Source organism: Drosophila ananassae, chromosome 3L (genome assembly GCF_017639315.1).
Source record: "Drosophila ananassae strain 14024-0371.13 chromosome 3L, ASM1763931v2, whole genome shotgun sequence".
Classification (NCBI taxonomy): domain Eukaryota; kingdom Metazoa; phylum Arthropoda; class Insecta; order Diptera; family Drosophilidae; genus Drosophila; species Drosophila ananassae.
The window spans coordinates 7,200,100-7,212,092 of NC_057929.1; the positions used below are offsets into that span (position 1 = coordinate 7,200,100).

The window sequence follows — 11,993 nt, forward strand, 5'->3', positions numbered from 1 at the left end:
TATAAAATATATGGCACCACCACAGTAATGCCATTCACCCAGAAAGTGAAGCCACTTTCAAAAAATCTGTTTACAACCTTTAATGCGGTTTTATTAAAACCTTTTTTCCGAAATTATGGACGTTTTACGAAAGAAACTAGAGTCCTGTCTGGACATATTGGACCGCAGGACCAAGGGCAACAACATCAAGGACTCGAGCTGGCTAAATGTAAGCATGTAGGTTCCTAGGGCTTCAAGGAGACTCACTTGTTGATCTTTATATAGGATTTCTGTGCCGCGCTATTGGAATTTTCCACATTGGTCCACAGTTCCTTAAGCAGCCACAAGCAGAGTGAGACCGCGGACATGGTGTGCCTATGCCTGAGCCAAATAATGATATGCATTCGGCAGGTGGAGGCGATGGCGAAGCTTGGTTGCAGCACCTCCATTTCTGTGAGTATTCTGTGAGAACACATGTTTAAAACATCTAACTTTATTGACTTTTACGGATCAGGCCAGCCATCAGTATTTCCTCGATAGGATTCGATGGTGCCTCGAGCGTCTGCTAGAGCTCTACACCAATGGAGGCGCGGCTTCAATTGCGCCTGAGCGCTCCTTCCTTAAGCTAGTAGATTCAAGCTTAGACGCATTGGCGTGGTTCAGTTCCCACGACGAGAACAGCTCTTTATCCTCAAGCCTCTTGGAGTCGCCCGAGGAAATAGTGTCCGTCAGCAAACAGCTGCGTTCCAATATAGATACTGTCTTGGGACAAGCACTCGGCTTCGCGAACGTATCCCTACCGCAGGATAAAAGGGCTCTAAGTGCCCTATGTCAAAAGGTTATTCGGGAGTGCAATGCTTTCCAGAAGGAGTGCCACCATCCGAAAGACTCCAGCGAAAGTTATTACTCCAATCTCAAGCTCAAAGCCATGACGTTGGAGCAGGCGCTCTGCCAGTTGGAGGATTTCATCAACGACGCCCTTTTGCGGCTGGTATTCAACTGCTTTGTGGACTTCGACAAGTTCTCGGTGGAAAAGATTCGCAACGTTCTCAGAAACAGCTTGGAGGACGAAGCAATGGCCGATGAATTCATAGCAGACTTTGATGTGAACATCGATCGTGCTACCCAGATCGGAATATTCGCAATAGCTTTCGCTCCGAATCTGAAATGTAAGGAAATGATTGTTCCTTTGTATCATATTTATTTCTATTAATTAATATTTATTTATTCCCAAAGTGAAAACAATGATACGCAGCTGTCTGGCGTCGTTTGAATCCTTGGACACTGCCCTGATACCTTCCCTTCAGGCCAATGGCACGGACCTGCATTCTGACATACTTGAACAGCACTTCAACGAGGAAGTGAGCAAGTTTAAGAGTGCTCTGCAGGAGATAATCGATAGTCGAGCCCTTCTTGGATGTTATATTGAGATTCTGACGACTGAAATTGCTTCCGTTGAAAAATCGTACAATAAAGAAAAGCTGCAGGATCTGTCACAAATGTCTCTCGTGCTGCTTGAGCACTTTCAGTTAGACGTCAACCGCAAAGTCCTTACAGACACGAAGGATCAAAAGGGAGAGGAGTACTTTCAGCAGCTTATCAGGATTCTGCGCGAATGCAAGGCTATTCTAATATGCGCATCCCAAGTAGAACCCCAACGAATTATAAAACGCTTCAAGATCCTGCGCACTGTTCTGCGCAAGCTTCAGAACTGCATTGGATCTGGCAAGCAGCGCGAGGATGACTTCCCTCATCCCTTGGGAGTCCACATAGCGGATGATCCAAAAGATAACGGCTCCAAGGAAGACCTAAAGCACTTATCTGGATTAACTTCAGAACAAACCAGTATTCTTTATGTCACGGAGCGCAGAGGGCGAATGAATAAAAACAATGACATTAATCTAGAACCGAATAACGACATTAAGCAACAAAAGCTGAAGCCAAATGGAAATCTGTGCAAAAGTAGGTACTTTTAAGTTGTTTTTTTAAATTTAAAATTATTCAGTTTTATGGACTTTTAAGGGGAGAGCTTGAGAACTGTGATGTTTAAGCGCCAAAATGTTGCGGAGAGCAGAAAGCTCTATAACTCTATCAGCAGTCAGTCGGCAGATCTGGAAATCACTGGTTTGTTTTAAAATTTTTTATCCACAACTTTTAATTATAAAATCCTTGCACTTTTTTAAAATTAAATTACATTTAAATTTCAGATATACTTGATCAGCTTACTGGAATGTCCAACGGCTATTTTGAATGCTGAAACGGTCCTAATATTTGTACATAACATTTAATCTTACCATTTAATTTAAAAAGTCTTGCAATTTTAGAATTTAAAATAACGTATACTGCCACCACCTGAATGTCAAAGGGCGGCAAGGTAGACAAACATACACACAATCATGTGTGGCAGCGCGGTGGCGGAGAGTTATCATCCGGAACAGTTTTGACTGTTAAAAAATAAAGGAATAAGTTCAATAAAATACATAGTATCAAGTACACACATTTGTGCGCCTGTCAGCCATCGGCATCGTTGCCAGGATAACAATGCACACCTATTGTGCGAAGCTGGGACATTAATCCGTATCGATTTTCCGCCACGAATAGAACTCGAAGTCAACAGATACACAAAGTCGCTTTATTGCTTGGGCAAATAGTAAACAGAACGTGAGCTCGGCAATGAAATCGCCGATTGGGGAAAATAGCATCGTGTCTGATGATATTAGGGTCATTTCGACTCCCAAAAGGCGGAAGGCGAAGGACAGTAACAATCATCATGTGGTGCCCCTAGGGATTTTGGTGGTGCTCTGCACCGTCTATATCATGGCTGCAGGTTTGCAGCGCAATTACAGATACTATTTCAGGTCGGGTGTGGCGGCTTTTGACCTGCCCCAAACTGAGTCCGAGGAACCCCAACTAGAAGCCATCGATATGGATGATGAGCACCACGAGGAGGCCTGCCAAAGAATAGATATATTTGGCGGGGATGCTGATGGAAATAAATCAGAGAACCAGATTTCTAAGCGCCCTCAGGCCAAGATCAGCAAGCGGACTAGAACTGGACCAGGCAGCAAGCATCCCCGAGCGCCAAAGAGTCTGGAGATCAGCCGAAAGAAGGAGGTGGCCAAGAAGAGCAACACGGCAGAGCCCATCATATATCTGTTCGCCCTGGTTTTCATTTATCTTCTTCTGAAGGCCGCCTCGGACATCAATCAGCACTACAAATCGGTGAGAGAATCGTGTATATATACGCATATATCTTGAGACTCATAAATATTACCTTTCCGACAGCAGAACAAGGGCGACAAGCGGCTGAGGAGGTGCTCCCTGCAGTCGTATGCACAAATCCACAAGCAAGACCGGCGGGCATCAAAAGGTATTTCACCAAAAACTTTGCCAAAATTTTAAATCGATGGGCCAGGTGCCATGCACCATGCACCAGCCATGTAAACGAGGGAACAAGTGCATTGTTATCCTAATTAAAAATCTAAATGTGTCTACTACTATGTACTGAGTTAGCCAATTTTTCTGTATTGTAACGCACTGTCCACTCTTGTATGAGAGCCTATGAATTTTCGGACTTTTTTCGGAAAATGCATTTTAAGTACTCGTATTATTGTACCTCCAATGTGCCCTTTTGATCTCTATATATGTGTATATCTCTATCCTATAATCGCACCTTTTCGCGTTCGATACTCTATTTACAATTATTGTTTTTAAGATCCCCTCCCCCAGACCACAATTGTTTACTCTCCTTTCACTTTTTTTGTGAAACTGTACTGATGTAAGGTTGTATATATACGTATCTGATTATATATCTGTCCTATATGTGTGTAAACGTATAATAAATCAATTACTATGTGCTTTCCTGTGATCAATTACCGTAGCCATGCGTGTTAGCTTGCGTTTCATTTCTGCTCTCTGAATGGGCTTTTTTTGGCCATCTCTGATACTGATACTGATACTGCTACTGCTACTGCCACTGACTGATCTTAAATTTCCCCAAATGCATGCCAAGTTGAGGAATCTGCCATCTTCCGGCGAAGGCATATTCTGGGCGAAGTGCGCTCCGTATCGGTGGACCGCTATAGGAATACCCAGAACTCGGATCCAGTTGGACATGGCGTTGTGTCATCCGGTTCCGACAACCAGCACAGGGTTCCGTCGCCGTTGGTCGGCCGACAGGGCAGCCATCAGCATCCTTTAAGGCCGAGCACTGGAGATGTTCGCTTTGGTAAAATCCGAATCTACTGAGCGCATGTCCCATAAGACGAACCAATTTTCTCCTCCAGAGCCGGGCATGAGCCGCCGATCGTCGGTGCCAATTACCATAAACTATCAGACCGTTTACGTGTCGAGCCCCCATCCTTCCGAGCTGTCGAGACGAGGCTCCGTGATCAGCCTGACAGGACAGACTCCAGATGCCAATCAAGCCATGCCAGCAACTGGAACAGATCCCAAGCGACGCGTCCGCATGATTAATCGCCATTAAGAGAACACAATCTGAAAGAGCTTTGAATACCAGATACTACCAGGCCAAACCCATCGAAACTGCTGAGACTTCAGTATACTCTATATTACTCTACTTAAGGCAAGATTAACACAATCTTAGGCTAAGGTAGTGCTTAGTTTGGAATTCATGATGCTCATTACAATGAAAACTACATACAGCTATGTAACTAGGTGGAGAGGCCTGCGAAACGGATGAAGAGTATATAGAACTTAACTAGGGTTATCGCGTTACTGGATCGGGATGCGGAGATATGTCGAAGTGTGGAGTGGAGTGGAGTGTTGTGGAGTGGAGTGATATGCTACAAGGATCCATTTCATCGAATTTTGCGCTAGTTTCTCCTATTCCATTAAATATTAAAATAAATTACGTATTTTAATTGCATATAGTCGTTTTCAATTTCTGGCGGCGCTCAGCTCAGCTCATTGCCCTCGTACAGACTCTCGCAGCTCTCGAGCAGGCGCAGCACCGGCGAAATGTCATAGGGATACAATTGGCGCGACACCAGACGCGATATCTGCAGGCGCAACCGTATGAGCACACCCATCGCCTCCTCGAGCATGGTGCTGCCCATGCCGAAGCTGTTGCAGCTGTGCACAAACATCGTCCAGTTCATGCGCACGTACTTGAGTAACCGCAGAAGGTAGAGCAGGAAGCAGGTCTCGTTGCTCACAAGTAGGTCCAGCAGCAGGTCCGAGCTGTTCGAGGTCATCTTGAGGAACTCCAGGAATGTGTACACCGGATTCAGCATGTCCACCAGTTCGGGGAAGGCGTTGTTCCGGAATGATATCCCCGAAGTGACGTCCAGCGTACAGACCATGGCCTCGATCAGGTGGTCGTCTTGGTCGTCGAAAAGATGGATCAGGATCTTGCTGAAGTGGCACTCCGGGTGGAACTCCAGCGTCTGCTTGATGAAGCGCTCCAGCTTACTGAGCACGTCCCGGATGGAGCGCTCAATGAGCATCATGTCTTGGAAGGCGTCGTAGTCGCTCGAGTCTATAGACGAATCGGACGAATCACTGCGGATTTCCTTCACAGTCACCGCTATTGATTTCAGCACCAGCAGCACCATCTTTTGCAGCAGCGTCTTGTCCATCTCGATGAGGTCCAGTGGCGCAACATCGTCTCCATCCTGCCCGGCACCCATGGACGGCGAAGACTGCGACGCCAAGGATATGCTCCCGCTGTTATATATCAGCGGCCTGCCGTTGTAACCAATGAGGCTGGCCATGTTGTCGGGCTGGCGGCGCGGCAGGGACTCAAGGATTCGGAAGCCTCGCACATGGCGTACGATTTGATGGGCCAGCTTGCACGTCTCCTCGGGTAGCATGTCCTGCAGTGCCAGCGTGGATCCGTAGCATAGGGCCTCGTTGAAGAGGCAGAGCATCTGTTTGTAGACGGTGCAGGAGAGGTTGTGGTTGAGCAGCATTTCGAACTTGTCCAACTGGGCGTAGTAGGGGCGCGTCTCATCAATCGACAGGTTGGCCTTCACCGAGATGATGTTCTCCCACAGTTGCAGGAAGTTTAGGACGCAGTGCTCGGTGGCATCCTGGTGCGTGGGTGCCATCAGCTCCGACATATTCTTCACCAAAGTGGGCCACTTGTGTTCCAGCTTTTGAATGGTAATACACTTGAGGTGCGTGGTGTCGAAGCTCTCCGAGTCGGTGAGTGTGACAACGTGACAGCCGCTGGGCACGGACGTGGGCGTGGATGTTGGCTGGGCTGCAGTATGTGAGTGAGAGTCGTATGCGTCGTTCATCTCATCGCCGAAGTGCCTTCGATGTCTCTCACGATTGTCGGTTGGTTCTGGCTCCGCATCCACACCTGAATCTTCGCGGAACTGCAGCGCAAAGTAGTTGGTGGCTAGGGGCTGCTCCTGTACGGGAAAGTGCATGTAGCTCACAGAGGCTTCGCTCGGCAGGGGTACCACCGAAGAGGCTGCTGTCGCCGTGCTAGCCGCCGCCATCCAGTCGTCGTCCAGCGGATGGATTTCCATGTCCTTCCACTCGACGATTCGCTTGATTATGTCCAGGCTGAAGTGGATCTTCTGGACGGCAGCCTGATCCAGCTGCTCAAAGTTGAATAGCTGGTCTACGATCTTCTGCAGCCACTCGTCGTTCAGCTCCTGTTTGGCAATGACCAGGAATGCCGCCAGGACGCGGCCCGCCAAGAATTGCACGTAGGGATTATCGTAGCCGGCCAGCACGATTATCTCGTCGATGAGCTTGTGGTCGTTGCGGATCAGTGCGTCGCAGACGTCCATTATCCGAGTACAGATGAAACCCTTGGCATTCTGCTTCAGGTATATGTCGAAGAGCAGCTGCAGGTTGGACAAAAACTGCAACAGCTTGTTGGTGGGCCATTCGCGGAGATAGGCGATTCGCTTCTGTCCGTTGCTGTCCTGGGAGTAGTGCGACTGGAATGGCTTTCGCAGCGTCCTCTCCGAAACGCCGCAGAGGCATTGGCGGGTCAGGGACTGCTCGAACTCCAGCATATCGTCGACGGGGGCGGCCGGAATGCAGTTGTTGCGGCTGCTGCTTAGGCTTATGTTACTGCTACTGTTTGATTTGTTGAGGCTCAGCAGGTCTGGCAATTGTGCGGCGCGGTCCACCTCGTCCTTGGTGGACTCGGGGTCGGCGACGTGCGTCTCCGCTTCCCCATTTTGTGGCAAGGTGTTGTGGCCCAACAACTGGGCGTAGGACGCTGCGCGGGAGCTGCACGGCGTCGTGGTGGGAGAGTTGTTGGTACTGCTGGGCGTAGACAGCGAGTGCGTCGACGACGAGGAGAGCGATGAGCAGAGATGGTTCTTGTTGTTGCTGTTGGCGTCCAACACCGCCTCCCCCCTCCTCCCGTCAAGGATGTCCGGCGGGGAGGGGGTAAGCGCCTTACAGCTCCGATCATGTTTGAACTGCTTTTCGATCTTTTGGCGTTTCGTTTGCGGCTGCTCGTTGTGCGTCGTCACCGTGGAGCAGGGACCCGCTTCCCCATCACCATCCGGTCCGGCTCCAGATCCAGATCCAGCTCCGGAATTTGTATCCATCTTCGGAAACGTACCCGACGTCCGTGGAAAAGCACGCAATCAAGTCTGCAGCAAGTAAAACTCCGTTAAGGTGGACAATCAAAGCAGTGGCATCAACAGCCACATACCTGCGAACAAGTATTCCGATTCCGAACCAAGCCAAAGTAGCAGCAACAGCTTCCGTGCTACGCGCACACAAGGTTACGTGTGCACACTGGAGTCGCTGCGTTTTTAGGGGCGCAGCTCCTATTCCGACACCTATTATGGGTGCTCTGGGGCGGATTATGGTGGTTTAGCTGCAGCCAGGCGGACTAGCTGCTGGTTTAGACATTTTAAATTGCCACAATTTGCTTTTCACGAATCACTTGTTGCTCTCGCTTGTTGCACTCTCGCCAACGACATGTCAGTCTTAGTACTGGGTTAATCGAACATGCGCGGCACCACTTTCTGACGGTTTAGATTCGCACTTAAAGCCTCCAAATTGAGCTGTCTATGTTTTTATTCTATTTTGGTTTTATTTTTTAAGAAACAAATACCTCTCTTTTTCCAACACTGACGCCATTTTAAATATACGGTCTTTTTAATTTGTCTTTAAATTGTGCAGTGTTGGAAAACGCTAAATGTTTTGGGTCAAATTAGACTCGATTGCTAGGTGTTGAAAAAAAATATCGGAATAGGGTACATGGAAAGTATCCACCTAAAAGGATTATATAAATTAACTTAAAATTCTAAAACTGAAAGAAATCAAACTTTCCCCAGAAAAATAATTTTGTTGAAACATGACAGCACTATTTATTTGGAAGTTGTTGATCGAACTTGTTTGTGGACTGGTTCAGATTCAGGAACTGGCGCCCTCGATTTGTTCAAAGTCAATGGCAAACTTTTATACAATTTTTCATAGTTCTAGGGAGCGATTTGTAGGATTTTTGCACCAAAGTTACTTCAAAAAATGCTCTATGGTTTCATCTAATCACATAATTGAAATCAAAAACTTTGAGCCTGTGTTCCAGTTACCATTGTTCCACATAGACTCTGAATAGGTGCCGCTAGTGTGGCGGACCTAAAACTTCCAGTTGGGATAAACAATCCAATCAGAATCCAATCTGAGTATGGCCACGGAGGAGCATCAACGTCTGGCTAATATTATAAAAAGCTGTCACGAAAGCTTGCGGCAGCTGACCAAGGAACATGGAGCTGCGGCAGCCTGGCAGGAACACACAAGTCCCCATAATGCCAGCCGATTGGCGGAGTACGCCAAGGCCATGCGGCAACTGGCGGCCATATGGGAGACCAACAACGAGAATGTGGAGCTACAGGCGCGCAGTCGCATCAAATGGGCCATAGACTACATCACAAAATACTTCTTCACCGAGGGAATTTACCTACAAAAACGACAACGCGAGCAGCGATTGCTGGAATCCTACAAAACAGAAGGACAGTTGGGCAACGTGGAGTGCCAGTGGATGGAGGAGCCGCCAGATAGGTTGCGTGTGCTGGACGTGGGCAGCTGCTTCAATCCCTTCGCTAGCACTCCGCACCTGGAGGTCACAGCCCTCGATCTTTGTCCGGCCACAGCGGATGTCCTGCAAGCGGATTTTTTAAAAGTAGAAGTGGAGCCCGGTCTAGAAGAGCCAGAACTGGTGGAGGGAAGTGTCAGAAGGCTGCCAGCGAAGCACTACGAGTGCGTAATTTTCAGTCTTTTGTTGGAATATATGCCCAGTGCCGAGCAACGTCTGGAATGCTGTCGAAAGGCCTACAACCTCCTCCTGCCAGAAGGCATTCTTGTTATTGTGCATCCAGACTCCCAGCATGTGGGTAAAAACGCCCATCTAATGAAAAACTGGCGCTATTCCCTGGCCAAGCTTGGCTTGCTGCGAGTGCGTTTTGAGAAACTTCCACACATCTCTTGCATGGTTTTTCGTAAAGCCATCAGCCGGGATCTTTCCCAGCACTGGGCAAGCATCCATAGGGAGGAGGGAATGTGCGAAGCCATACGGATACCTCAGGACGACAATTAGATAGCTAGATAAGATACCAAAAGCTCAAATCGATGTAAATATGTCTATGTATACTTATTTATGGCCTAGCTTATCAGTGTTAAGTGCGAGTTAATAATAATGGTTGACGATGATTTATCTACTAGACATTGTAAATGTGGAAATGCTATTGCTTCTGTTCCAACTGTGGGAACATACCGCTGCTCGTCTGGCGCTTCTTCATCGCCGTTGTAGCGCCCTGCGAAATTTTCATTATATTTGGCGGTAGTGGTTTCTTTCGGTCCGCCTCCCATTCGGCACGGTGGAGCCGTTGCCGATGTTTGTACATGTTAGCGTTGGAGAAAAAGGTCATGGGGCAGTTGGGACAGGTGTAAAGCACCTCACCGGTGTGCGTGGATGTGTGTTCCTATGGGATGACTATGATTAGATGTCTGATGATTGGATTATATGCTTTAGCTTACCCTTAAATCCTGTGGCCGCTTGAAGGCCTTGTCACACATACCGCACTTGAACTTGCGCTCGCAGAGGTGATTGTGGTATATGTGTCTCTTAAGGGCCCGGGAATTAGTGGAGGTCTTGTTGCATATGTGACAGCGGTGCTCGCCGCCCGGCGGCTCGTGCACCGTGTTCATATGCTGTTTCAGTCCGGAGAGGTGGCGCAGCCAGGTGCCACATATCTCGCACTGGACGGGATCGGGCTTACGACGCGGTTCGTCGGAATGTTCCAGTTCGTGGTGTTTCTTGAGATTCGTTTGAGAGCGCAGTGTCTTGCCACACTTATCGCAGATGATAGGTGATTCGGGGTCGTGCATGTACCGCATGTGCTCTTTTAGTTTTCGCTCAGTGGGTATTCTGAAAAAAGGATCAGTTTAGATTGCTAGTTACAGAAAAAAGGTACGGATTATCTACTTCTTTTTGCACTCTGGACAGGAATACTTGAACTCGGACTTGGGCACATGTTTGGACACGTTGTGGTACTCAATGGCCGCCTTGGTGGTGAAACTCTTTGGGCACTTATCGCACTGGTATACTGGCTTGTCCTTGGGTTCCGTCTTCACCTCCGGACTTATATGCGTCTGCTCGTGTATTTCCAAAGTACGCGAGTCCTGGAACACCCGCCCGCACTGCGAGCACATAAAGTGATCCGGGTTCTTGTGTACCAGCACATGTTCCGCCAGCCCCTTGCGAATGTGGTACTTTCTCCCGCAGCACTCGATATATCCCGAATCGATGTCGTGGGACATGCGCTGATGCCGTCGCATGTCTGCAAAGTTCTGCACCAGCAGATTGCAAATAGAGCAGGGTAGCTTCTTGAAAAACTCCATAATAATGTCATCATACTCGTCCTGTTGCTGCTTTCGTTTCTCGATCTCCGCCCGACTCATTCGTACAGGCGGAACCAGTGGCTTCTCCCGTTTTCTATACTTCTTAGGCTTGACAACAACTCGCTTGGGTATTTCCGCATACCGTTCCTCTGGCTCAAAGTCTGGCAGGCTGTCATCCGAATCTTCGTCACTGCTGCCGCTAGAGGAACTGGCACTATCATCGGTCCCTAAAACAGCTTCCGGAGGCTCAAACTCTGTGTCGTCCCTATCGTTCTCAGGTTCATCTTCTGAAAGGTACTCCTTTTTGGGCGAGGAAGGGGGTGGTTCAGGTTTCGCCTTGGGCGGGCGTCCGCGCCTTGTGCTCCTTCTGAGCGGAGCTGTCTCCAGATACACCGACAATGGCACATCCGATTCACTGTCCAGGGGCTGTTCGTTTTTAATGCGACGCTTTGGTTGCGAGGGGCCCTCTGATTGAGATCTGGACCGTTTGCTTGACTTGGATTCCGTATCAACGGGGTCTTCGAGGAGTTCCAGTTTTGGGAGAGGCTCCAATTCGTTCACCTCCACTTTCACCTCATTGGGAGCGAAAAATCCCTCGGCTAGGGCATCCACTTCCAGGGTAAACAGTGGATTGATAGATTCCGTTTCCCCACAAAACTCGATGGGAACGTTTTTGGCGTCTCCACCACCCATCTGATGCAGCTTATATACCTTCTGGTACAGCTCGTCGAAGTTGGTGACGCATGTCCAGCACTCCCGACAAATAGCCTCTACATCGCTGCCCGTGCTGGGCAACTGGAATAAAGGATAGTAGATCTTTAACTATCAAGTATTTAAGTGTATGTCGTGCAACTTACTTCGAAAAATGAAAAGTGCTTGGCAATGATATCCCTTATGTTTAGCCGGACGCCCTCTTCGGAAAATAGGGTGAAGACGGCGTCGGTGCTGTCCTGGCATAGGACGCAGGATGTCATGATTAACCCAGGGATTATAAGGTACCTCTAAAGCGTATCCATTCAAAAGTAGCCTTATTGTTTATGAATTCGGCAATAATTTGTTGTCTTCCGATGCAAATCAGGGATGAGTTCCCGAATATATCGCTTTCTTTCGATAGTCCTGGAAACTAGTCTTGTAAAATTGTAAATTAAAAAAAAACTACTCTATTTACA

At 48.2% G+C, this 11,993-nt stretch overlaps 5 protein-coding genes across 6 annotated transcripts; 3 read left to right on the top strand and 2 right to left on the bottom strand.

Annotated features, from left to right (window-relative positions):
* Positions 1–7: 7 nt before the first annotated feature.
* On the top strand, positions 8–2,478 carry LOC6495834 (serendipity locus protein alpha). The gene is made up of 6 exons (XM_001959643.4): positions 8–208; positions 265–432; positions 494–1,148; positions 1,216–1,941; positions 2,002–2,103; positions 2,187–2,478. The coding sequence occupies exons 1-6, from the start codon at positions 116–118 to the stop codon at positions 2,234–2,236; spliced, it is 1,794 nt and encodes a 597-aa protein (XP_001959679.1). The 5' UTR covers positions 8–115; the 3' UTR covers positions 2,237–2,478.
* A 53-nt stretch (positions 2,479–2,531) lies between these two features.
* On the top strand, positions 2,532–4,535 carry LOC6495835. Of its 2 annotated transcripts, none has more exons than XM_032451171.2 (4): positions 2,532–3,201; positions 3,268–3,349; positions 3,992–4,207; positions 4,266–4,535. In XM_032451171.2, exons 1-4 carry the CDS (start codon positions 2,653–2,655, stop codon positions 4,463–4,465), a joined length of 1,047 nt encoding a protein of 348 aa, XP_032307062.1. In that variant the 5' UTR covers positions 2,532–2,652; the 3' UTR covers positions 4,466–4,535. The 2 variants fall into 2 exon arrangements, with proteins under 2 accessions (XP_032307062.1, XP_014763508.2); XM_014908022.3 differs by having other exon boundaries at positions 3,265–3,349; positions 4,266–4,533.
* Positions 4,535–8,128, bottom strand: LOC6494781 (protein lines). Its single transcript, XM_001959645.4, has 2 exons — positions 7,631–8,128; positions 4,535–7,568 (listed from the first exon to the last, which is right to left on the bottom strand). Exon 2 carries the CDS (start codon positions 7,521–7,523, stop codon positions 4,896–4,898), a length of 2,628 nt encoding a protein of 875 aa, XP_001959681.1. The 5' UTR covers positions 7,524–7,568; positions 7,631–8,128; the 3' UTR covers positions 4,535–4,895.
* A 382-nt stretch (positions 8,129–8,510) lies between these two features.
* On the top strand, positions 8,511–9,646 carry LOC6495836 (S-adenosylmethionine sensor upstream of mTORC1). Its single transcript, XM_001959646.4, has one exon. The coding sequence runs from the start codon at positions 8,612–8,614 to the stop codon at positions 9,518–9,520; it is 909 nt and encodes a 302-aa protein (XP_001959682.1). The 5' UTR covers positions 8,511–8,611; the 3' UTR covers positions 9,521–9,646.
* On the bottom strand, positions 9,556–11,934 carry LOC6494780 (transcription factor grauzone). Its single transcript, XM_001959647.4, has 4 exons — positions 11,682–11,934; positions 10,409–11,619; positions 9,961–10,351; positions 9,556–9,905 (listed from the first exon to the last, which is right to left on the bottom strand). The coding sequence occupies exons 1-4, from the start codon at positions 11,796–11,798 to the stop codon at positions 9,666–9,668; spliced, it is 1,959 nt and encodes a 652-aa protein (XP_001959683.2). The 5' UTR covers positions 11,799–11,934; the 3' UTR covers positions 9,556–9,665.
* Positions 11,935–11,993: the final 59 nt, after the last annotated feature.

Bases quoted from the DNA above. Each gene is read 5' to 3' on its own strand.
- LOC6495836 (XM_001959646.4), top strand. From the start codon at position 8,612: ATGGCCACGGAGGAGCATCAACGTCTGGCTAATATTATAAAAAGCTGT.
- LOC6494780 (XM_001959647.4), bottom strand. From the start codon at position 11,798: ATGACATCCTGCGTCCTATGCCAGGACAGCACCGACGCCGTCTTCACC. The intron at 10,352-10,408 runs GTAGATAATCCG...TCCTTTTTTCAG, and splicing joins TGTCCAGAGTGCAAAAAGAA to AATACCCACTGAGCGAAAAC. The intron at 9,906-9,960 runs GTAAGCTAAAGC...GTCATCCCATAG, and splicing joins AGCGGCCACAGGATTTAAGG to GAACACACATCCACGCACAC.
- LOC6494781 (XM_001959645.4), bottom strand. From the start codon at position 7,523: ATGGATACAAATTCCGGAGCTGGATCTGGATCTGGAGCCGGACCGGAT.
- LOC6495834 (XM_001959643.4), top strand. From the start codon at position 116: ATGGACGTTTTACGAAAGAAACTAGAGTCCTGTCTGGACATATTGGAC. The intron at 1,942-2,001 runs GTAGGTACTTTT...TGGACTTTTAAG, and splicing joins AAATGGAAATCTGTGCAAAA to GGGAGAGCTTGAGAACTGTG. The intron at 2,104-2,186 runs GTTTGTTTTAAA...TTTAAATTTCAG, and splicing joins GGCAGATCTGGAAATCACTG to ATATACTTGATCAGCTTACT.
- LOC6495835 (XM_014908022.3), top strand. From the start codon at position 2,653: ATGAAATCGCCGATTGGGGAAAATAGCATCGTGTCTGATGATATTAGG. The intron at 3,350-3,991 runs GTATTTCACCAA...ATGCATGCCAAG, and splicing joins AGACCGGCGGGCATCAAAAG to TTGAGGAATCTGCCATCTTC. The intron at 4,208-4,265 runs GTAAAATCCGAA...TTTCTCCTCCAG, and splicing joins CACTGGAGATGTTCGCTTTG to AGCCGGGCATGAGCCGCCGA.